At 52.4% G+C, this 23,965-nt stretch overlaps 8 protein-coding genes across 8 annotated transcripts; 2 read left to right on the forward strand and 6 right to left on the reverse strand.

Moving 5' to 3' along the window:
* Positions 1-1,787: 1,787 nt before the first annotated feature.
* Positions 1,788-3,383, reverse strand: Z519_11746 (uncharacterized protein; the record flags this gene model as incomplete). The annotated part of the gene is made up of 2 exons (XM_016769457.1): positions 1,788-2,290; positions 2,330-3,383. The coding sequence occupies 2 exons, from the start codon at positions 3,381-3,383 to the stop codon at positions 1,788-1,790; spliced, it is 1,557 nt and encodes a 518-aa protein (XP_016614441.1).
* Positions 3,384-4,801: 1,418 nt separating this feature from the next.
* Z519_11747 (uncharacterized protein) lies at positions 4,802-7,180 on the reverse strand (the record flags this gene model as incomplete). The annotated part of the gene is made up of 6 exons (XM_016769458.1): positions 4,802-4,892; positions 4,945-5,150; positions 5,197-6,664; positions 6,711-6,949; positions 7,002-7,053; positions 7,107-7,180. 6 exons carry the CDS (start codon positions 7,178-7,180, stop codon positions 4,802-4,804), a joined length of 2,130 nt encoding a protein of 709 aa, XP_016614442.1.
* A 1,021-nt stretch (positions 7,181-8,201) lies between these two features.
* Positions 8,202-9,035, forward strand: Z519_11748 (uncharacterized protein; the record flags this gene model as incomplete). The annotated part of the gene is made up of 1 exon (XM_016769459.1): positions 8,202-9,035. One exon carries the CDS (start codon positions 8,202-8,204, stop codon positions 9,033-9,035), a length of 834 nt encoding a protein of 277 aa, XP_016614443.1.
* A 1,478-nt stretch (positions 9,036-10,513) lies between these two features.
* Positions 10,514-11,587, reverse strand: Z519_11749 (uncharacterized protein; the record flags this gene model as incomplete). Its single annotated transcript, XM_016769460.1, has 1 exon — positions 10,514-11,587. One exon carries the CDS (start codon positions 11,585-11,587, stop codon positions 10,514-10,516), a length of 1,074 nt encoding a protein of 357 aa, XP_016614444.1.
* Positions 11,588-13,254: 1,667 nt separating this feature from the next.
* On the reverse strand, positions 13,255-15,452 carry Z519_11750 (uncharacterized protein; the record flags this gene model as incomplete). The annotated part of the gene is made up of 7 exons (XM_016769461.1): positions 13,255-13,449; positions 13,511-13,698; positions 13,979-14,146; positions 14,242-14,385; positions 14,458-14,715; positions 14,775-14,978; positions 15,047-15,452. 7 exons carry the CDS (start codon positions 15,450-15,452, stop codon positions 13,255-13,257), a joined length of 1,563 nt encoding a protein of 520 aa, XP_016614445.1.
* Positions 15,453-16,582: 1,130 nt separating this feature from the next.
* Positions 16,583-18,825, forward strand: Z519_11751 (uncharacterized protein; the record flags this gene model as incomplete). Its single annotated transcript, XM_016769462.1, has 2 exons — positions 16,583-18,087; positions 18,144-18,825. The coding sequence occupies 2 exons, from the start codon at positions 16,583-16,585 to the stop codon at positions 18,823-18,825; spliced, it is 2,187 nt and encodes a 728-aa protein (XP_016614446.1).
* A 53-nt stretch (positions 18,826-18,878) lies between these two features.
* On the reverse strand, positions 18,879-20,363 carry Z519_11752 (uncharacterized protein; the record flags this gene model as incomplete). Its single annotated transcript, XM_016769463.1, has 4 exons — positions 18,879-19,054; positions 19,139-19,510; positions 19,602-19,697; positions 19,841-20,363. The coding sequence occupies 4 exons, from the start codon at positions 20,361-20,363 to the stop codon at positions 18,879-18,881; spliced, it is 1,167 nt and encodes a 388-aa protein (XP_016614447.1).
* A 1,661-nt stretch (positions 20,364-22,024) lies between these two features.
* Positions 22,025-23,554, reverse strand: Z519_11753 (uncharacterized protein; the record flags this gene model as incomplete). Its single annotated transcript, XM_016769464.1, has 3 exons — positions 22,025-22,695; positions 22,749-23,385; positions 23,447-23,554. 3 exons carry the CDS (start codon positions 23,552-23,554, stop codon positions 22,025-22,027), a joined length of 1,416 nt encoding a protein of 471 aa, XP_016614448.1.
* Between the last annotated feature and the right edge of the window lie 411 nt (positions 23,555-23,965).

The raw sequence follows: 23,965 nt of genomic DNA on the forward strand, positions 1-23,965 counted from the left end.
TGTCGAATTTGCGCGCCTATCATCGTCTTCAGCTTCTGCTTCTGCTTCTTCCTCATCCCTATTCTCATCAGTGGCGGTCGTCCGAGTAAATTCGACTCACTAATATATGTACATAGCGACCTAGCTAGGTAGCGAGCTCTCAGACTAGTGCTAGCCAGGAGGCGCCCGTCCTCGACCGGAGAAAGTACGCATGCTCCGTGCTCGGTACATATACATAGGTAAAGATAGCGGTGGCGGAAACGAGCGTCGCGGAGCGCAAGAAAGAACCGACTTTGGCCAACTCTGGCTTTGACTCCAGTCTACCAAGGATGGACGAGGTAATACTTCCGTTTTCTTGATACCCTTACCTTCAACCAGCTCGTAGCCAAAGTAGCTGGGTGAGTGGAGGTGCGTGAGTGGAAGGGTAAGATGGGGTGGCCTCAACCCGGGCTGGTGGGTGCACACGCGCTCCCTCCAGGAGCGCGGCGTGTGTGAGGGCGCGTTCTATTTCCTTTTTCGCGACGGTTAAATTACCTCGCATTTCTCGCACTATTACTTAAAAAGGTCACCAAAACAGGACTCACGTCCATTCGGCGCCTGGCAGGTTTCGTAGCTCAAAGCTCCTTTCGAACAAGAGCTGGACCCTGATCGGTTTGTCTGCTTGTACGGGCGTCGGTCTATTACTACTGGTTCCGAGCCAAGATCATTCTCCATCAAGACAGAACCGCGGGAAGGTTTCTTTGCGTCAGTCTGGGAACATTCGAGTGTTTCCTCGGGTCCCATGGTATATCGAGTCGATTCTACATTGATGGGATGGCAACTGAATGGCGTATCACGTAGTGATTGCGGTGAAGGCCTGTCTTCAAACCGGCCTGCACCGATACATGGGGAACTTCTTGATAGCAGGCTCCGGGCTGCGATGGTAATGTAGGGGACCGGGCTCCGGCGATGATTCCGCGCTATGTGAAGATAGCGAGGACAATTGTCAGAGAACTCTCTATCTCGAGGAGTATGTTCATAATCCTCAGCCACAGGGTCCCGATCCGGACGAACCGGTTCAACCTCACATCTTGGATCCAGAAGAACAAGAGTTCTTGGTACTCAATCTCAGAGACAAGTAGATCAACTTTCGTTTTCTTGAAGTTCCGCTTGAGCTTCTGCATGAAACTCATCTTGTCGGATCCGTCTTGCAGCAGATCTTTAATATTATTGAATAGATGCCAAGATTGATCATAGATGTCATAGACTAGATCTAGAGCCTTGCGGGAACGAATTGGTTCATTATCATCGATCCGTTGAGGGGTAATTCGAGCACGTCCGAGCAGAGAGTGACATGGCGAGCGATGTAATCTGTCTGCTCTTTGGCAGATGAAGCTGTTGAGCCAAAGTTGTAGAGGGTAGTTGTCAATTGAACGCCGAAATATGAGATTCCCACCGATGAGGCTACTAGGGATACCTCGGCCATTAACTTCTAGTAAGCTGTCATCGAAGGTAAAATGAGTGATTGCAATCGGTGAAGTCCCGATATCAAGGTTGGCAAAAATCGTAGAATTCAGGTACCACAATTGAACAAAAGTTCGAGGTGCGGAGAGCAAAGACTACAGGCGCATTCAAATCTGCCTTACATAAACGCCCTGCTGGGGGTTGAGTCCACCAGATACACGATGGGCTGCAGTCGTGGTACCCTGCATCTACACGGCTCGGCAGTGTGAAATGAGACGTGAAAATCCGGGCGACAGAGCATGAGCCGGACTAGCCAAATGCAAAGACTACAGACTCTGCCTCCCCATTCGAAACTCCAAGTCCTGTCACCAACACATTCTTCGCTTCCACTTGCGCGGCCGAGTCTCGTCAGCCAGGTCAGGCTGAGCGTCTGATTCGCCAGTCTCTGGTGAATTACCAGCCAGGTTGTGTTTGTCGTTCAGTTCGAGGTTGGACAGAAACCAGATCAGCACCATCGGGATTGCGGATGCGACCAATGCTACGATGGTCATGGATCTCAGGATATCGGAATAGGCGTGGTTGATGGCGTTGCGGTCGCTTGTTCCCGGCCGAGGGACCACAGCTGTAATCGAGCCGTATATACTGTTGATCGCTGCCTGTGACGCATCCAAACCCATCCAGAAGCGTAGCTGCTCCTTGATGAGGTTGGTGTAAATAGTGCCAACAACTGCCGAGCCTGCGCTGTTACCAAGATAGATCCGTAAAAGCTCCAGGGCCGTGGAATACGCCAATTCCGCCCTCGGAACCACGATCTGTGCGACGACAATGACGATCGTGCCAACCGCTCCGCTGCCTGCGCCCTGGATGACTTAAACAGCAAAAATTTCAGCCATAGTGTTGTCTGCACCTCGAAGACGCATCATGAATCCGTACCCGATAAGTCGAATGACGATCCCAACCAGCAACAGCCACTTATATCGTTTCGAACGGTACATGAGGAACCCCGTGCCCAAACCTATCAAAACTTGCACACATCCCGCCGTGTCGTCAGAAACGTGGCATCGCGTGACGCAAGTTCGTGAACCACTGTTGCCCAAGCATACAGGTAAGTGTGTGTGACGCTGTAAGCAAAGGCCATCCACTAGCCTGATCAGGAATGCAAGGGGTAGGGAGATATTCTCGAACAAGCGTGGTGGCGTGGCCGGCTTCGTCGCTATTCGAGACTCGTAGTATATCAACAAAGTCAGGCCCGCGACTCCGATTGCCATCAAAGTCGGAACCCACGGTGTAGTCCAGCGACTTTTGGCGTTCTCGGCAAGGGCTGTCGGCAGCAGAAGCATTCCGCAGCCGCCGCTGAGGAGTAGCATCCCGCCGAAATCGATCTGGGAACCGAATCCACAGATTGAAGTCTTTGTCCGCACGCACCCCCCAGCTCGCTCCAATCGACGTTGGAACCAAACCAGAGGGCTGACGACGCTGAGAGAGCAGGCTAGCATGATAATGGAGAACATGGCTATCCCCCAACGCCAACCAATGTGGACGAGCGCGCTGTCGACGATAAATGCCGAAAACCACGGGATGATCGTAAAGGGCAGGCTGACTAGCCCGTTGGCGAGACCACGACATCTGGAAGATGTAATGTCTGCCACAATGATCTGGTTGAGGATCTGCATCCCAGTCTGACCAACATTATTGATGATGTACCCTCCTATATATTGACCAAATCCCCTGGCGGATACACAGAGAGCGTACGAAATGACATAGCAGACAATCACGCCAATGTATGTCTCGGCCGGTCCGATAACGTCGGATATCTGCGCGAGAGGCGGCTTGAGGACCGCACTCACGATTGTCCCAACCGTCATCAAGTGTCCCGAAAGAGCAATCTGTTCAAAGTCGGAAGCTGCGTAAATTTGATAGTTGTAGATTGTGGCGTGGTCAAGCTTAAAAACGGTCCACATGAGGGCGATACCCGTCCACATCCAACATATCCCGTGCCTTTCCCAAGCGGCGTTCAGAATCTTTTGGTGCTCTCTCCCTCTCCAGACTCCCACTTGAGGGTATCTTGAGTCGCTTCGTTCTTCTCCTCGTCAAGAGTTATAGATTCACTCCTTGCCGTGGGTGTGCTGTTGTTCGGGGCGTCCCTCGAGCAGACGTGTGGCTCTGTCTTGAGAGCGACATTTTAGAGATTCCTCAGGAGGAATAGCAAGTAGGGGCGGATATCTAAACCAAGGTAGAGCAGGCTATGACCGAAGAATGAAGAAGAAAAACCCAATAGAGGCAAAAGAGGAGCTTTCAGCTTGTGGGCGCTGATCAGACCCATCCTTTGAACCAAGTAATCTCAATCAAGGCACAGAAACGAGTGCAACAGCATGATCAGAATCCAAGCCTCCCATCAAGTTGATCGATAGAGGGTATTGGAGTGCTCCAAGGTAACTTACCGAGATATCCACCCATGGGGTACTCTCAGCAAGACAAGAAGGGCCTAATGGCTAGACAACCCACAGTGACAGCGATGTCGGAAAGAAGATTCTGCGGTTGAGATTCTGGTTGAAGGATGCGAATCCGCTGTGGATTTGACGTGTAAGAAGAAAGGAATGAAGGAGTCGGTGACCCAACGACCAAGGGATGTAGAATTTTTGATAGTCTGACGGACAATTCTGTTCATTTAATCAAGATGACTTGATCGTGAAGTGGTTTCCTTATTTTCGAGTTCCTGCTGATCTCTCTTGGAGCCAGAAATTTTGCGTCCAAAAGCCCAAGAAAAAGCGACTTGGTTGAGCATTGGCATGTCAACATTCTTGCTGTGGGCCGATTCTCCAGTGGGCCATCCAGCTCCTAAAAGAGGGGGTCCGGCCATCGACCGTACGGTGACAAGAACACTAGGACTGGATATCGCGACAAACCAACGGAAAGTCGATATACCGTCAAGTCAATTGATTTTGCGAAGACGGCAACACTGGGAGACGAGAAAAGAGGGAAAAGAGAGAAAAGGAGAGCCAGAACCGAAGAGCGATAAATGGCAGTTGTCACATGACTCTTCCGCTAAGCCATTCCGGGACTAAACTGGAAGAACTTCCCTTCGCGAGTCTCTGGAGACTCTCTCATTCAGATAGACGGGAACCAGTCAATAAAGGGTTTTCCATCAAGGTCATTGCGGCCGCTCTCCCGTGCTTGGAAACAGAGGCTGTTCAAGCAATGATCCCCAAATGACGCCATTTCAAGGTTCGTCTATGGTGGTGGCTTGGCTGATAATATGTTGAATACTTTTCCATTCTGCTGATGTTGATTCATTGTCACTCCAAGAACTACTCGAGACGGCTCGATAGTTATCGGCCCCTCGTGCCCCCCATCGAGCTGGACGATCCAGTGATGCAACTCATTCAGCGGATTTGCTGATGCCTGAATAGTGGTTGATCCATGCAAAAATCTCCTTGTGCCAAACAAGACTGTTCTCCCTGTTGAGGACCCTGGACAAATCGTGAGCGAGACATGCCAATTTCTCAGAATTGGGCCACTAACCAATGGTTTTCATCCGGGAAGCTCAAAAACTTGCTCGGGACACCTCTCTCTTGCAACAAGTTGAAGAGTGTGATTCCTTCCGCGATGGGCAGTCTATAATCGAGCTCATTGTGCACCACGAAGTGTGGCGTGGCCCATTTGTCGACGTGGTTAATGGGATTCCACTCATCATATTCGCGTCGGTTGGTCCAAAGAGTGCCATTCATCTGTTCGAGCATTAGCCTCGGTCTTTGGGGACGGCGGTAAACCCACATCGTGTTGCATAAACCATAGCTCCTCAGTTGAATAGGATGCAGCCGAGTTTACCATGCCATCATGCGTGACAAGAGCCTTGAATCTTCTGCCCAGATCATGACCTTGGATCCAATTTGTCATGTAGCCGCCATACGAGGCCCCGGCTTCAATCCCGTTCTTGGTGTCGATATAGTCGAATGTGCTATTAACATGCTCCCACACGGCAACCAGATCCTCATACGGGTAACTCCCCCAGTTGCCTTGGATGGCATCCTGGAAAGCCATACCCCAGCCAGTGCTTCCTGTCGGATTCGGTGCCACAACAACATAGCCTTGATCCGCCCACACCTTGAAATTCCATCGGGTGCTCCAAGAGTTATAGTGTCCACCTTGGGGGCCACCGTGGACAATGAACGCCAACGGGTATTTCTTGGTACGATCGAACCCCTCAGGATAGATTATCCAGCTCTGCACTCGGGTGAAGCTGCCCATGGTGTAGAACTCGGACACATCTTCCGGACCTAGGCCTGCGAGCTCAGGGTCAACTTGGTTCGCCCGGAGGAGATTGGCGACAAGCCTTCCCTTGGGACCAATAATGTAGAAATCACGGGAAGACCAAATCTTGGAATCCGATATCAGCAGATTGCCGTTAGGCAACACATAGAATGATGCCACGACGCCGGCGTTTGTAATATTGGTGGGCTTGAAACCCGCTCCAGCAGTAAGCGGCACTTGGAATAAACGCCCGTGACCCAGATCAGGTGCGGCGACAAAGAGAGAGGCTCCATCAGTGGACCATCTGAGTTGGTCAGGAGTGCTATCCCAGTTCGCTGCTAGGTTGGTGATGTTGAAGTTCCTAGGATTGATATTTGCGACATAGATTTTGTTCCTGTCAGACTCGTACGAGATGCCATCCATCTGGAAGAATGCAATCTTGCTACCATCTGGAGAAAAAAGCGGCTTTGCCGAAGCGCCCTTACCGTTTGGGGGCGTTGTTGCTCCAGAAAAGGCATTAATTGGTACGGCTGGGGAAGAGCCATTGTGAGGAACGAGATAAATCTGAGATGATGTGTAATTTGATAAGGGCAGATCGATGTTTTTGGTCAAGAAAGCAACCGTGGATCCGTCAGGGGTGATATCGTAATCGCTAGAATCGCCGAACGGCTGAACTGGACTCTCGGCGCGAGAAACGTTGGAAAGGCCTGTGACGAGGTTCTTCAAGCCTCCACGCAGAGCGTACCTGTCGCTTCCGGTCAGAGTACCGGCGAAGACGGCGTATCTCCTTTCGGAAAGCCAAGTGTCCCAATGGCGGACATAGATGCTGGAGTAGATTCTTGCGGTGCTCAGCGGCTCCTCAACCAACGCCTCGTTATAAGCTGTCCCGTTTGGCCATGCTAGACAATTCAAGACGAAGTTTACATCCCCGGAGGGGGTTGCAACTGCCTTCAGTCCAGAATATGGAGCTGGGAGCGATGCGACCAGATACCTATGAACGTTAACCTGGTTCTGATCTCTCATTAAGATTGACACACGCTTCATCAATAGCATTTACGTCACCAGCATATAGGCTGATGCCGCCGTTGTCTTCTTCGTTGGTACCGTTAATGTAGAGAATGCTTGTATCGGTCTGTCCAACCCAGACAATCTCCGAGATGTCGGAACCATTGTAGAGCAGGGAGGTTTCTCCAGTTGTCAGATTCATTAGCTGCCATACCGTCTCCGCCTCATGGGTCTCCCATGAGTAGCTGGTTGCACTAAATACACCTAGTTGCTGTCGGACAAGCATTAGTTAGTCTTCGTTACCAACCTCAGAATTCACTTACCCCAGAGGGATTTGGGACCAATTCACCGCGCCGCGGCGCTGCGAGCATTTGCCTGTGTGAAGTGTTAGTCAATTTCAGCTGGCCGGACGCCCCAATTGGACCAACTCTGGTGTGATGCATAAAGCAAATGGCAAAACAGCTATTGCTGTTGCCACGGCCAATAGGCAGAACTTGCCCATGGTTCCTGGCCGATGAAAATGGGGGTAGTACTCTTCAGCTCCCATGTGCGAGATAGTTGGGCTAAATAGGATATTTGCTTCTTACTGCTTGACAACTGCATCGATCCGTTCTTATCAATTCCCCGCTCACGGTTTCCTACCGCATCTATCCGAGCACTGAGCCATATTGGATACGGCCGACGCCCACAATACAGGGGTAGACCGAGAAATTTGGTCGCGCAACAAGGAAGATGGTTACATCAAACATGCCCCAGAGACGTCGATTGACAGTGGTGGCAACACCTGACCTGTGACTAAACTGGGATTAAGAGCGATTCCGTATGGTGGAAGGATCTTTGGAGCACCAATTGCTTTCGAAAGCTGTCACCTTCCTGATGCATGAGTTAGAGGAGCAGTATGGAGATCTTGTTAGCATCTGTTCTGGAAATATGAGCTTGGCCGCGATTGAGGTAAATGACGAGCTTCCTAACCAAGAATGGGCTGTCACGAACACCAAGCTTTGAGGAGTTCCCGAGAGCTTCCCAAGCCTTTCGGACTGGCTTGGCTTCCACCCGGGCCTCTTGGGGGTGCAGGACAGTGTTGCATTGGGTGTTCATCAACCCCATCTGTCTCTCCATCGCCAAGACGCGGGATTTGCGTGGATCGAATAACAAACCTGTAGGAGAGCGGCGGACCATCCCTTATCAGACAGGAACATAAGGCAAGGACAACTAGCTGACATTGTGCAAGTTCCTGTAACGAGGAACCCGTCCCGCAGCGATATTCTATTCCATTCTTTGAACAGATTAAGATAAGAGGTGCAATAATATTTCCTGGACATGGGGCGGAGCTTGAGGGAGCGACTTGGTGGTAAAGGACCGAAGTGATGATCGCCGCGCAAAGGTCTTGGCATTCTTGAGGATCACGTGCGACGCGCAATCCATCTCGCTATCTTCGGAGTCCAGGCAAGAGAACGGACCTCGCCGAGTTTTGTTACATGACAGTTGTCTGCTGCAGGGTCGATCCTCGCGGGCTGTGCGACATGGTGTTTCTTTCTCTAGCAGACGTGGCGGATATCAACACACTCTCGCGCTATCTCTCTCACTTGCAGGTCTCGTCGCTCTACACTTGTTCTCCTGTTGATGTCATTGTCTTCTGTGGCAACGCCATCCTGCCCATTGCCCAAAATGTCTTCTCAGCTCTGGAGGCCCGCCCTGACCTCACCAAAACCCTGGTCATCTGCGGCGGAATCGGACATTCGACCCGATTTCTCTACGAAGCCATTAGGGATCATGGCGAATACTGTCACCTGGCTGCCAATATCGATGGGCTCCCAGAGGCTGCCGTCTATGAACTGATTCTCACTGAATACTACCCTAACATTGTCAGACGAATCAAGTCGGGCCAGATAAAATGCATTATTGAGGCCAACTCTACGAATTGCGGAGCCAATGCCATCGAGACACGCCGAGTTCTCGAGCTGCATTCGGTTCCTCTACCAAAGTCTTGTGTCGTGGTGCAGGATCCTACAATGTCGCTGCGCACACTGGCTGCTTTTCAGCACACTTACCAAGACGTGGAGCCTACACCTGAGTTTCTTTCCTGTCCCACCTTCGTACCTGTTGTCTCTCTTGATGAAAGAGGGATGCTGCGCATCAGGGCAGACCACAGTCTCTCGACAGTAGATATCGACTCGTCCGCGCTTTGGGAGAGCCATCGTTTCTTCGACCTATTGATGGGGGAAATCCCCCGGTTACGGGACGACACCGATGGATATGGGCCAAAGGGAAAGGGCTTCATTGTTCACGTCGACGTTCCGGAAGAGGTGGAAGATGCCTGGGCGCGGCTCCGAGAAGTGCTGCACTTCAAGCGGTGAAAACGCTAAATTGGAGCTTCAACTACCTGCAGACTGGCAGCAGCTTCTTTATCCCACTCGGGTCCACTTGAACCTTGCTGAGGGACAAGCATCCAATCTCCCTACATTCGACAAAGAGCAGACTTCCCGACAAATTTGGCGCACCTCGACCGTCAACAGGCAGTGATGTGTCTCTTGCAAAGCCCGAATTCTGCAATTTAACCCTCCGGCACAACCTTCCTCTCGAGGTCAAAGTCTTCTACTGACCAAGAGGCCGCACCAGACATCTTCTGGCTCAAACTCCGTCCCACCAGCTTGGGTTTCCTCTTCCACTTTGGCCTTCGTATTTTTGACGGCGATGAGAAGCACAATCTTTGGTCTGTCCTGCCACGGTGCGATGTCGGTGACTCTTGCATGGCTTGTTCTTTTTCGCATGCTTGCAGAGATTGTCCTTGGTGATCATTGAGCCTTTGCAGCCTGCATTCGGACAGTGATGGTGGATTCGGATGGTCTCGCACATGTTGGGTTTGGTCTTGTCGGTGAGTGTTTCCCACTGCAACTTAGGAGGCCGTCTATGATGGGAAAACCGAGGTTTGTGGTTTTGCACGCTGGGTTCGATCTTTTACTGGAATCAATGTAGAGGATGGCGAGTCAAACGCTTAGATGATGGCCGCGTTCATTTATATCCTTATATCAAGGCCTTCAGGGTATGTCGCATGGATCTGCCATGACACCATCGTTTGTGGTACTTGTCTGAAAAGATCTGAAGACGGACTTCCGCCACCGTGGTCGCTGAAGAGCCACAATGTGAGAAAACCACAAGTTTTGAGGGTACTTTCCTCAGTTCCCGCAGCTTACGCCTTTCCGGTCTCGTATGGGTGCCTGTGGGTGACACGAACCAGACTTTTCAAATTTGAGGCAGCGGGTGTTTGCTTCCCTCGTTTCGGCCAAGAACCACAAGAGCAAACTCGGTAACAGATCAGTGGCGGTGAAGCAGCCACGAACATTGACCGCAGCATGAATATGATCCGACCAAGTTGTCAGGTGAGGAATTCTTTTTCCGGGTTTTGTCTGGACGAGCTCCATCCTTTGTGATGATGAAAACAGGAAGCCAAGTTTCAGGATTCATAATCACGTCTCATTTCGTCATCTCATAAGCGATAATTACATGCGGTTGTAAGAGCATAGAACAAGGGTATCTGCATATGGAAGAACAAGCATTAAAGGGGAAGCCGCACAAGATCTCCGTCCAATTCGTCAAGTCAATTTGCACCGTCCCTCTTTGACGTCGTCCCTTTTCTTCCTCGCCCAGGAAAGCGGACGAAAGAGATTCAGGCACCCCGGCCATGACAACCAATCCTCAAAATGCAAAATAATTTGGAATCCTCAATTGCCATGAATGCTAGAATAGCGGAGCGGCAAGCAATATGTTTAAAAGTTTGGAGCGGTACCAAGGCAAGAGTGAAGGGAGAATCTTGCAACAATGCAGTCGCTTTCCATCAGGAAACGCCAACGTCGATCCTCGCGCAGTTTGCGATTGTTGACCGCACTCGTTGGTGGAACCCGCCATCTGCAGCAGTGTCATACATCTCGCTAAGCTGTCGGGGTAACATGCCGACACGACTGATTCGCTGCTTGACAGCCTCCTTGGCAGGGCCCAAGGCATTGGCGATCCCATCCGCACCGATACGAAGATTGTAGCAGATGAGCTTGTCATGCTTGAGGCCGGGGTAGTTCTCGGACGAGGCTGCAACAGAGAACTTCAGCTTTGAATTGGCGAATGCTATTGCCGCCGAAGATGTGAAACAGTATTGTTCCAGGACCTCAGCTTGAATGGCTGACATGTCTGGTTCCGGTTCCGGTTCCGGCTCCCAACAGGGAGACGAGCACAAGCTCGACGGTGTTGAGGTAGGCGAGGAGCAGCCGCTAGAGATAGAGCTTCGGGGAGAGCCGGGGGGCGATCGCGGCGACCGGGGCGATCGAGAGCCGGGGGGCGATCGCGGCGACCGGGGCGATCGCGGTGTGCGAGGGGAAGGAGGTGCATTCATGTCGGCATCGAGGCCGTCAAAGGCGAGCGCCAAGGTCCGAAAATGCGAAGATGAGCAAGCGTCCAAAGCTCGGGCGTAGAAGCGGGTCTCCAGAGCCTTCAGACAGGGCAGACTGCCGACACAGGTATCGACGAGATTAATGTGGTCCTTGAGGATTGCGTCGGCGTCGGTGCTGTCGCCAAAGTCGACCGCTATGTGTGTCAATGAAGATTTGATCAAAGGATGAATATCCGGGTCGGACATGAAAGCCAGAGCGTCTGCCGACGAGCGGAATATCAACGCATTGAGACTGTAAAACAGCGTGATAGCCTCTGAACGGATCAGGTGGCAGGTGTCCAAGAATCCACGAGGGTCGTCTTTGGCGGGCCGCGATGGGCGGAGTCGTCGCTGAGAGGGACACCTCAACCTCAGCGGTTTCGGTTGTTCGAAGGCGAATTTATAGATGAGATTCCTGACCTCTGGTGGAAGGTTCAAAAGCATGGATGACATGTCTGGGACTGGAGACGACGCCATCGTTGCTGCCATTGTTGGAAGCGACGCTGGGTGTTGATGCTATTGCTTCTGTATCGCAAGAATCATCCGAGTTCAACCAGTTGAACCGATGCAGAGAAGGCGAAAAGACGAGAACAAAAAGCGCAACGACGTCGGCCGTTGGAAGGGGGTATCGGTATTCAGGGTGACGGTGGTCTCTCCGGGGTACAACAATAAACAATGTCGTCGAGAAAATAATGGAATCCACGCCAGGGTCTGTGCTGTCGGGTTTGGTGGCGTCGGGCTCCCCTTTGAGCGGCAATTCAATTGATCAAACAAGGCGTGGGTGGCAGCCTGGGGCGAAATGTACAGCTACTAAATTAAGAGTCGAGTCGATCCCGCAATCTCAGAGCATAGGTATTGGAAGCGAACTGTGCGGTACTCGGATACTTCGTCAAGCAAACGACAGCGGGCTTTCCACCACGAAAATCCGGGGAATTGAAGAATGATGGATAGTTCCAAGCTTAGACTGTAGGGTTGAGAACGAGAGTATGTACTCGGTAGCAGTAGAGTCTGGACGGGTGGAGAGAGCAGGAGGGGAGCAGGACAGCTCGAGCAGACCCAGGCTGGAAGGGGGGAGGTAAAAAAGGGCGAGGTTGGTGATGGCGTACAGGGTACTCGGTACGTTCTTTTACATGAGACACTCTTTGGTGGTGACGCCTGGGTCTGGAGGTTGCCGTCGGTACTAGTGCCTGGGACCTGGGTGGGTTGGTGACACGATGCCCTCTTGCTCGAGCACTGGCGACTGGGGCGTTTCTTGGTTATTGTTTTTCGATAGATAGAGTTTTGTTTGATTGACATGGGACCTGCATGGCGCAATGTCTCAGTTTAGCCCCTTCAAGCCCCTTGTACAGTGGCCCTGTACAGGAGAGGCAGGGCAAATCTGGGCTATAGTAGGTTTAGCCCCCGGGAAATTGGATTAAAGGTACCTGCGCAGTGGAGACCGGGGTGGCTACGGAATACAAGCCAATGGCAATGCTGGGATACGAGATCCACTTGAAAAAACATTGCTGTGGTTGGTGGCTGCTATCGGGGCTCATGCGCTAGCGTCTGCTAGCTTGTCTTAGCGAGGATATTAATATCCGTAGCCTAATGCAAGCCACAAGGCACTGCTCACTCTCAGCAAATCATTCCCTCCTCCTTGTCAAAAGCCCCAGCCACGGCCTTGCCAGCATCGTGACCCAGCGCAGCGCAGTGCCTCGCCTCCCTCTTCCTGCTCTTCCTGAGGCTTCCGCTCCCCTGTTCCCCCCATCTTGTTCATCTTGCCCATCCCTGTGCTTCGGACTCTTATCTACGTCACTCGTGACCACATTCCGGCAAGATACGCATGAATCACACACCACCACGGGGCGATCCAGATTCCAAGAGTGCGACTGTCCGTTCTCGCTGTATCATCCTCCGGTGCTGGTGATACTCGATATGTCTGGAGGTGCTACTGTAGGTATCTATTTACCGAGTACGAGGTACTCGATACTACAAGTACGCACTCCTGCTGTGCAGAGAGACTCACCCTCTTACAAGTCGCCCGGCCTACCGGTACATACCGCTTTATCGGGAAATCTGCTGCCTCCATTATCGTCATCATCATCGTCGGACTCTCTTTTCCTCTCCCCTCCCTCCCAAAGTCACTTGTGCTACCACACCCCGCTCCTTTTTCCATTTTAGACTTTTAACGCTGTCATAGTGCTCGCCCCCTCGACGCCTTCCCCGCGCCCTGAGGCAAACTCATGCTTTTCGTCTTGCGCCAATACCTTGGCGGTCAATTCATGCCGTTGCTTTTCTGTCGCATCCGCAAAATGTACGACCACTTCGTCGCCGAACAGGGCATTAATCTCTTCCAGCGACTTACCTCGAGTCTAGGCGGAATTTATCAGCAAATATCAGGACCCCGGGGGTGAAAGAGAGTCTCCCTCTTACCTCAGGACACCAAAAGTAAAAGATCCAAATGTTGACAAAGGTCAAGCAGATGAAAACGATGTAGTACTTCCACTTGATGTTTGCCAAGGCCGTCGGCGCAGCCTCGACGTACACCAAGGTCGAGAGGAATGTGCCGGCGAGAGACCAGGCTACGCCCTGAGATCGGATTGTGGTCGGGAAGATCTCCGCTTCATGCACCCGAAAATATGCATGTCAGCGCACAATCCGGGGTGCAACTTCTGCATTCCGATATGACTCGTGGGAGAAATGACAAACGGTGCATGCGGGCACCGACACAGTCTTACATGGCTTAGAGAGTGCCCGACGGACCAGCATGTTGGTATGCTAGCTAGGACCGACACGGCCCTTCTCCGTTCAGGGACTATTCCACCACGTTTCTATTGCTGGGGACAGACGGCACGTTTCATGCATGGAAGGTGAGGGAAATCGGAAACGAAGACCACTTACAGCAATAAACATAGCCAACCACGTCGATGCCACCTCCATAGAAGCTGATGAAGCAGAACGAGAAGAACACCCCCATCGAAAGTCCGGCTTTGTTGGTGGTACCAGCGTACTCGGCTATCATGGCCGTCTCTAGGCACACCGAGAGCATGCATCCGGTGAGCCCGGTGACTATATTTAAGCGACAATCGTTTTTTTAGCCTTTGTTCATCCCGGCGTCACACAAAAGGAAGGGAGCCCGAAAGAAAACGGAGAGGTTGACTTACGCAGAAGTGGTTTTCGTCCTACTCTATCCAGGAGCAGTGCCCCGACGAAGTTGGAGATGGTTGCAACGGTGACATATGCTGCTCCCAAAATCAACGGAACTCCGCCAGTGAGTCCAAGATTCTGGTACAAGGAGACAATGTATACTGACAAAAAGGAACAAAGAGTCAATTTGGGGGCTGACTGACGCAGTGTATCGGTGTGCCAAGTGTGCTTACCGTAAATCACCTGAGCGCCCGTCGATTGAGCGGCATACTGGATGAAGAAGCCCATCCAGAAGCGCTTCCGGTAGGTCTTGTTTGTGAACATACCGCGCCACCCTCCCTGCTTCCACGCGGCGGCGTCCACTCGAACCTGCTCAGTCATTTGGTAGAATTCTTCGCGGGCGTACTGGAGGCTCGCTTCGTCCTCGGCGTCGCCACCGTGCAAGCGTTTGACAATATTCCAGGCCTCCTCGCGTCGGTCTCTGGTGAGTACTGACCACTGTGAGTGTTTCGAAAAGCGAGGGGACGTTTGGTCAAACAATGTAACTTACGCCAACGAGGGGATTCTGGAATCCACGGGGCGCATATGGCCAATGCAAGGGGCGGTATAATCGACAGGGCAATTGGGAACCGCCACTGGAAGGACAGATTTGACGAGTAGTACGTTCCCGCGCCAACCCACCCGGCAATGGCGTATCCCAAGACGATCCAAGTTCCGTGTTGCCCGACGAGAAAGCCTCGAGCGTTGGGAGGCGCTGATATCCATCGTTAGCCAACATGTTCCCCATTGCAGCCAGGCGTCCAGAAAGGAGGGGGGACAGACAGATTTCGGCTTGGTAAATGGGGATCAAGACCACCATCATGCCTATACCCCAGCCTGAAATGAACCGGGAAACGAGAAACATGGCCATGTCGACAGAACCGGTTTCGAGGGCTCCGCCCACGACATTGACGGCCGACGCCAAGTACATGGTCTCTTTTCTGCCGCGGGCCTCACACATCCAGCCCACATGAAGCGCCCCAAACAGTGCTCCTGCGCAGTATAAGCCATTGATGGTGCCGGTGATGGCGTTGGTGTAGTCCGAGTTGGCTTTTAGGTTGAAGTATTGGATGAACCCAGGCTGCCCTATGGTGTTGGAGATGACCGAAAAGCCGTACCCAAAGGTGAGACTTCCCAAGGTTAAGACCAAGATGATCCGTAAATTGTAGAGGGTGTACGTTCTGGCCATCTTGTCGCAGGTCCGACAGAAGAGATGCAAGTCTGCAGGAGATGGCTGATCCTACAGCTGGACTGTGGGGTCTCCACGCATTGATATACATATTTCCATTACTGCGGGCCCCTACGCGTACATCGATGTTGTCGTGAAGGACTTATTAGTTAGAGGTATTACGCCCACTACCCCTGGGCCCTTAGGCTATACCGGGCTTACTCGGTTATCCAGCCAGAAGATGACACTTTCGCCTCGTTCCTGTCGTGGCGAAAACCCTCCGGTGCGAGAATTGCCATAAGGTGAATGGCATTTTGTGCAAAGTTTCCTCTCGAAGGCTGCCTTTGGATAAATTTCCTTGAAGTACAGGCTGTTTTGACACGTCATTGCAGGGGGACACAAGGAATTGCTCTACAGATGATCAATACTGGCGTTCTGCGCATTACAATGATGCGAGACATGTTGGTAAGGATCCTCCATTGGAGAGACACAGGAACCTTGGCACCAAAGACGCAGGGCGAGCTACAGGGGAGGGTTTTGTCGCCGTCGATCTTCTCACCATCTTTCTCCAACTTTCACCTCGAAAATCATTGCCGACATAATGCCTGAAGGAATCTTGCTAGCAATGTTCTGCTGTTGGTGTTTTGCGGGAACACGGCATGGCTATTTAGCGCCGTCTCGTCGAACGCTGTGTCGGGGTCGCTGGGGATTCTCCTAAATCAGAAGTCGAGGTGAGTTTTTCTGAAGAGCCACGCACATAAGCGGAGGCGAAGGACCCCAGACGGAGAGTGGCCAGAAAAGAGGGGGATGGGGCATTAATCTGCAGACAGAACGAGCGATATGAGTTCGATGCATCTCTCTTTGACAAGTGAGAGGGGTATACACTAGCTGTCCTGTAAAGACATTCCCGAGGGCCATCACGACATCTACGCCGCCTTGGGGTTTCACAGAAGAATGAGCATCAAACCACCTTCGGTCTACTCCGTAGTCTTACGGAATTCTCGGTGTCGATTCCGCGCAGCATTACCCCGACCGTTTGTTGCCCACAATCATTCAAAAAGACCTGCGTCTGGCCAATTTCCGGCCCATAGCCTATGACCTTTTCTCGCTCGCCCACCGCTTCGAGACTGCCGAAGATGACTCCACCAATAATGGATCAACCGCACCAGACATCTTCGACGCAGCGAGGCCGACCTCGACAGCGCTCGGCCGTCGCCTGTACCTGGTGTCATTCAAGGCGCGTGAAGTGCAATGCCGCAGCAAAGGGGACGCCATGTTCCAACTGCGAGGTCGCCGGCCGCAGCTGCATGCTCATTGAGAGCAAAAGAGGCAAGAAGAGAAAGGTGTCGACCTCTCCTTCTGCTATTCAACGCGACCTGTCGAGCATTGCACAAGCCTCCTCCCCCGCGGAGACCACCTCTGGGCATGGCAATGTTTACGATCCTCTCAAAGGAGTGAGGAACCTGCCAAAGAAGCCGCAGGATAGCCGCCCTCGCACAGCATCCACGTCGACGTGTGTCCCTGACAAGCCTGATTTGGGACAAGAGTCTCAAGAAACACTCTATGCTCAAGTCCTTGACAAGGCGACCAACGCGGGCATGCTGCCGGATGTCAAAGGAGGCGTGGTCCATGTCATGTACATGGGAGAGACCTTCAACTTGACGCATCTGTTGCGCCAGACTAATCCTGATTCTGCTCGGTCTACACGGAAAAGGCACTACGTAGTCCGATTCAACCCCAAGAATCGAACGTCCAGTCCTGTAGAGGAGGAAGAGGACAATGTCCTGACGTCGTTTCTTCAGCATCAAGGATGCTTTAACATACCGTCCGTCCATACTTGCTACCAGCTGTTTCAGACCTATTTCGAATACGTCCATCCTCATTATCCTGTGATTGATCGCGAAGACTTTGCTGCTCAATACATTGATCTCAAAAACCCAGCATCGTATCTCTTACTACAGAGTGTCTTGTTCATGGCGTCGGGGCATTGTGAGCTGTCTGTCCTCCTGGATGCTGGATTTGAATCGAGATATCACGCTCGGAAGACATTCTTCCAGCGAGCAAAAGCTCTTTACGACAACGACCATGAACCGAACAAGGTCACTGTCGTCCAAGCTGTCTTCCTCATCAGCTTTTGGTGGAACGGACCAACAGATCAAAAGGACACATGGCACTGGCTAGGTATAGCAATTAGCCTGGCACTGACGCTAGGCATGCATCGATCAACACAACACTCAGACATGAAGCGAAAAGATCGATGCCTGTGGAAAAAGATCTGGTGGTCACTCTTCGCCGAAGACAAACATGCTGCCACGGCACTTGGTCGGCCAGTTCATATTCGACGAAGAGATTGCGACGTGGAACCCCTCGATATCGCCGATTTCGACGAACCTCCAGTCTCAAGGGCGGATATCTTTGGCACCCCTGAACGCGTCGACGGGCTTTATGTCATTGCATTGGTCGAGCTTTCGACAATTGCTGAGAGCATCGTGGAAAGATCCTTTACCGCTTTCAATGCCACAACCTCGGATAATGCCGATATGTTTCAGTCTTGCTCTCATGCGCTCGAGCAGTGGAAGTCGGGGCTCCCGCTCGAACTGCGGATCGAGTACACCAGTACATGTCTTTGGACGAGCATGCTGCACATTGCACACAGGTAAACGCTTCTTATGAAACTGTTCTATCACCTCTAAACTGATGTATGCATGACAGTTGGTTTGAGATCGTCACCCACCGGTCCATTTCACCGCAGAACCTGTCTCCGCCTTCGATGAAGACTGCGCATTTTCTTGCCATGGATGCGGCGAATCGCATGGTCCGCATTGTCGAAGAACTTCTCTCACAGTCTCATATTCTACACTGCCCAATTCACATCGTTCCAGCTCTATTCGCCGCCATGGGGATGCAAGCCGTCGATATCTGCTCTGGCCAGTCGATCCTGGAACAGCTTGGTGTCGTCAAGGTAAGACTGGCGATGATCGCCCTGCGCGAGTTGCAGAGCACATGGCCGGTAAGCGGCTGGATCTTCCGCCTCTTCGCAAAGATCGTCCGGAGAATTCGAAACGGGGACGAGCTGCTCCCCAACGAGCCTGTCAACGCATCACCCGTTCAGATGAAGAGCCACGAACATCTCAATAATGAAGGCGTAAGTCCAGCGGCAGCACAACAACAAAGCCAGTTGATGGACCACCAGCAGCAGCCACCATTGGTAAGCGGCAAATCTCAATATGGACAAGACCCCAGCCTTGCGCAGATCTACACGATGTCGAACCACTCGGCGGGTCGATACCTTTTCCCCGAAGCATCGAACCTTGCAATGCCGGTCAGTTATCCAGCTGACTGGGGTACCATACTCGACGACGGAGCATGGGCCGACTTGGAGTACGAATTTTAAAAGCTCGAGAATGAGCCAAAGGGTATTAGCGTTGTAGGCCGGGAGCCAATCTATTACAGGATGCATATCGCGTTTGGTGGACTTGCCACGCCACCCGGAAAATTCAAGGGTGCACTGGTGAAGAGGAAACTCCATTTGTTCAGTCTCTTGCAGGTCTCTGCAAGCTCGTCCAGATCGAACATTTCCCCAACCGGCATTCCGAACAGGGCGATCAGGTTGTCGTGGAGGCCTGCCAAAAAGAGTAAAAGGGTTGTGTTAGTACTGGTCAGTCGGCACGCCCCGATTGCTGTCTTGTTTGTAGAGAAAAACTTACGCCATCGGTCCTCCTTGGCCGGCCACGCCTCGAACACGTTCGCATCGCCGCCCACGGCCGCGAAATGGCGATCCCAGAACCACTCGACCGAGTCCCTGGTGCCCTCGACACCAGCCCAGGTCGATCCATCCACCGTCCCCCGACGCCGCTCCTCTGCATTGGCCTCCTTGTACCAGGTCACGAACCCGGATCGAACTAGTAGGATGTCGCCCTGCCGGAACCTGGTGCCCTGCCACGCTGCGACGGCCTCGAGGTCTTTCTCCGAGATGGCGTGGCGTTCGATCGGCGAGTATTCAATGCCTTGGTGTGCAGCCCAGGAACGGTAGTCGAGCAGGATGCCCCGGCCGACGATGCCGCCTCGGCTTGACCACTCTTGACATCCCATCAACCTGACGTTCAGCAGCTGGACGAGAGGAAAGGGGAGGGAAAGGCGGAAGGATTGTGGTGGGATTCTCAAACTTACCATCGATGCCGTTTCTGACAGGAGCATTCGGGTCTGTGATCTCCTTGTGCGTCACCCCGTTATAATACAGCCCCGTCGGCTGGTGCGCCCAGTGTCCTATTTTGGCCAGAGGCAATCCTTGGTGAGCAGCGATCTCAGACCTTGAAGATTATATTTCCGTTTTCGCTACAAAGAGCCGGGGGGAGACGGCGATGAAAGGAAAGGGCTCCGCATGGATGGATGGATGACTGATGACTTACGAAACCCGTCCCACTGACTCCCGCTCTGCGTGTTCATCCACACCTCGTCGTCGTGGCCAATCCACTCGCTCCCTCCCTGGGCCTCGGCCAAGGTCATGATCTTGTGCCGCGGCGGGTGCCGGCCGGAATGCGGCGTCGAGCAATTGTCCAGCGACCAGTTTATCGCGACGCTGATGCCGTGTTGGATCTCCGCTTTCGCGGCCAGGATCGCGGCCGGCGTCAGGAGGTTGAGTGTGCCGAGGCCGTCTTTCTCCTTCTCCTGATGTCTGTGGCCACCGCCGCCGCCGTTGGGTGTAGCGGTGATGTCGGTTTTGCGGAGCACGTCCCAGAGGCCCCATGTGCAGCCGTGCGGCATCCCGGCGACGGGCGGCAGCGAGGCGTACGAGGGGATCTTCAGGAGTCCAACGGTGCTTTGTTGTTGCATCGGTGCTGCTGGGCCGTTGAAGGGTTGTGGCTCTACACGGTCACCCTCGTCGAGTGAGGCGTGACTGCTGCACAAGGCCGATATCTTTTGTGCCGGCATTGCGAGATCCAAAGGGTCTGGGGACTAGAACCGAAGGGGAAGGGCAGTTAGTGTTCTTCTCTGTTCTGCTTCGTCACGAGCAATTTTGGAGGCGTGTGTTTATGTTGCCGAGGACAAGAGAAGAGATGTCGTCAACCCGACTTGCGCTGGTAGCACTCCAAGGGGAGGTAGATACCGAGTATTTCAAGTACGTATGTATGTACCTTTCCGCGTGCAGGACACCGGACCGCATTAGCTGGACTTGTCTCCTACGTAACCGCCCGAGAGTACATACGCCACTTGCCTGCCCGTCCTCAACCGAGTACCACGCGGACGCACCAGGCAGGCAGGCTATGAATACAATAATCCGATACTCGACCCCCGTGCCGTGGTCGGGTGCGGTTACGGCTACGGCTATGGCCATGGCTATGGCAATATCAATATCAATAGCTTGCTTACTTATACGGATCACGAATATAGGGCCAAGGCCATGGCCATGCTCCCTAATATACGTACCGAATTCTCGTTGATAGCCGATTGGGGGCTCCTCTTGCCATCGGGAATCTAGTCAGCACATCGTATCTCGTAAACATGGAAGTGCGCGAGGAAAGAGGCAAGTCAGGGGGTGCACGGTGGGGGTGGTGGGGGGTGTTGGACCAGTCTGTTCTTCCGTCCGAGATTATATACCAACATCCACACCGTACGGAGCGACCTGGACATACCCTATTGATTCTCTACCTCGGCGGTCCACGGGTACCAGCTGGTTATGAGCAGCATGCAAAGCCGAGTTCGGAGTTGTGTAGGTGGTATAGATGTATATGTACATGTACATACATGATGAGGAGGAACAAATCCTGCGTAGTGAAGGAGCAGCAATAACCACTACTCTGAATAGGTGTTGTCTGCTCATCTTCTGCCCACGAACGGACGCCGGAACGTACTATGAGGAAAGGAAAAGTCCAAATCAAGAATCGGTTCCGAGGCGATGGGTGTGCACCATGGATCCGTGGCTTCCTCCTTCAGCCTTTGTGCAGCTGGATGTGCCGACTTTTTCGTACCGATCCAGTAGACAACGATGCCCAAACCAATAGTAATGAAACCAAAAAAAATCTTTTCCCATCCCGGGCCAGACTGTCCATCGTCTATCGAATACCCCGTTGATTTAACCCATACACAGATGGTATGTCTGACTGCACATCATAGCCTTGTATCCTGTATTCCTGGCACATATATTTTTGCTCGTAATTCTAGATCTCAGGATCAACCTCTTTTTTTTTTCTTTAATTTTCTCGTTTTCTGTAGAAACCATTTGTCTATCCTCTCAGCATTGAAAGGATCACATGAATCTCCCCAGACAACCTAGGTCCATCGTCGACATGACCAGACAGGTGTTTCAGCAACAGTCATTCACACCCCCGGGGGAGGTTGTAAAGCTCGTCCGACAGGTGAGTGTGAACACCACTTGTTGTCAGCATAATGTTTGCTGTGATCTGAATCTCCTTGAGCACATCAAGTGTCATCGCCATCGACCGCGGGCACGGCGCGTTCTCTGTTGAGGTTTAGCGGAGTCGGGGGTATTTGGGCCAAATGTCAAATCCAATGACCTACGAAGCTCGTCAGTCTGACAACGCGGCACCCCTGCCGATAGAGCCTCGGTTGTGCACTAGTCTTTAACACCACCTTCAGTCCTTGCGCAACGGGAGAATGGTGGTCCCATTGGACTTGGGCTCTGGCTCGACATTTCCTGTGACGATCCTTTCGAGCTTGGCGGTTATTTTGGCGAACAGCGGCTCCAACTTCAAGTTCCAGAAGTGACTTGCCACACCGACACAAGCACCCATGACGACAGTCGCGAAAGCGCGTTGGAAATACCCTGGCAATGGGTATCGCTCGACATTGTACTCTTCGCCATTTGGAGTGTGTTCAATCATTATCTGCTTCGAATGGCCCAGGTGTAGCGCCCACGCAAAGACTGTCCTTAAGAACATGCCGTGAATGAGATAGATTGCAAAGCTGATTTTCCCGAGCCACAGAAGAGGTGGACGGCTCAACATCCAACGGGCGTGAGGAGATATGAGGATAGCAACAATAAGAAGAATCCCACCCAGAGAGCCATACATCCGTTCAATGGCGGCGGTGGCCTCGGTAGGAAAGTACTGTGTCGCGAAGTCGCGAAGCCATGTGGACCAGGATGCTGCCTCGGCGTAGGAACCTGGGTATGACATGAAGACGAGAGAGACTAAGGTGATGGGTGGCGAAATGTAAGGTGAGTAAGGAGCTAGATATTTGGGGATATCCGAGAGGCTGAGTTCACTGAGGGCAATGCCCAGAAAGCAGCAGAGACCAGCCCAGGCTGTTGACGGTTAGTCTGTGCGCCCATGGTGGGTTTGTTGACGGTCAACTTACGATCTCCAATCATGCGGCTCCAATTCAGAGACCAATATGCCAGGAAAATCAAGGTGACGGTGCGCCAGGTAGGCGTCATGGTCACTACGAGCGACAAAGCGCTAATGATCATGACACTACCTTGGAGGAGGTACACAAGAGCCCATTGCGGTTGATCATATATGTTTTCGTCGCCATAGGTCCATGTCGCTCGCAGGCCGTGAAACAGGTCCAAGAGTGCTTCGAGCCAACTGAAACTGGGTTCGGGAGTGTTGGTATGCAACCAGTACGCATCACTCTGTGCCGATATCGAATACAGGTCCAGATTGCAAAGGAACCAAGAGATGATGGTGGCAGTGGTCGCCGGGAGGACGAGCCGAAAGATCCTACTGAACGACGACGAGGCGAGTTTCTGCAGGGCCTTGTCGACTTGATCGGTTCTGGCGAGTTGGATGGGCTTCAAGGCGTTGACGAAACCCATTAGGATGAAAAAGATAGCCACCCATGAATGGCCGCTGGCCACGAGGCGAAAAATGGGTCGTTGAAAAAGGTATGGCGCATTGCTGGAAAAGGCACAACAGGGCGGAACAAGAGCTCTTGCATAACATATAACAACATGGGACGAAACCACAAATACTGCTGCGATGCCTCGGAGACCCTGGCTCTCTTGTGTCAATGATGTTTTGTTGCCCTTTTGAGGTTTTACTAATGCCACCTACATCGGCCCAGCCGGTATCTTTCATAGCACGCTCTTTAACATCACGGGGAAATCGAAAAGAGGCGAACTGCTGAAGAGCACGATTCGCTCTGTCCATCATGGCGGTCATGATGATGGATGGCGGTAGTAAACATGGCAAGGGGATGAGAAAAGGAGAGGTTATGTCTCTGCACCTTTTTCAGCCTCAGGCACCTTGGATGTGAGATGTCTGACTGTAAGTGGATGACTGCAAGGGGCCCTTGTGGGTTGTGACAAAGGGAAACCTGTTGGTTGGTTCCTTTTGGTCCCTGTCCCTGGAGCGAGATCTGGGTGGTGCTTCATGGTGTTTGGGGGTGTTTGGGTGCCGGCTTAGTCAGAGCAGTTCATCTGGCGCATCTTAACTGTAAGGGCGCAGTCTTCAGCTCTATTTCCCTCTTCTCTTTCACTTCAACCAAATCCTCTCTTCATCAAACGCCGTGTTCCGGTCTCCCACCTGTTCCATCCGTAGCGACTCCCCTCGGACACCCATGGAATCTTCGAC

This window comes from Cladophialophora bantiana (assembly GCF_000835475.1).
Source record: "Cladophialophora bantiana CBS 173.52 unplaced genomic scaffold supercont1.23, whole genome shotgun sequence".
In the NCBI taxonomy this organism is placed as follows: domain Eukaryota; kingdom Fungi; phylum Ascomycota; class Eurotiomycetes; order Chaetothyriales; family Herpotrichiellaceae; genus Cladophialophora; species Cladophialophora bantiana.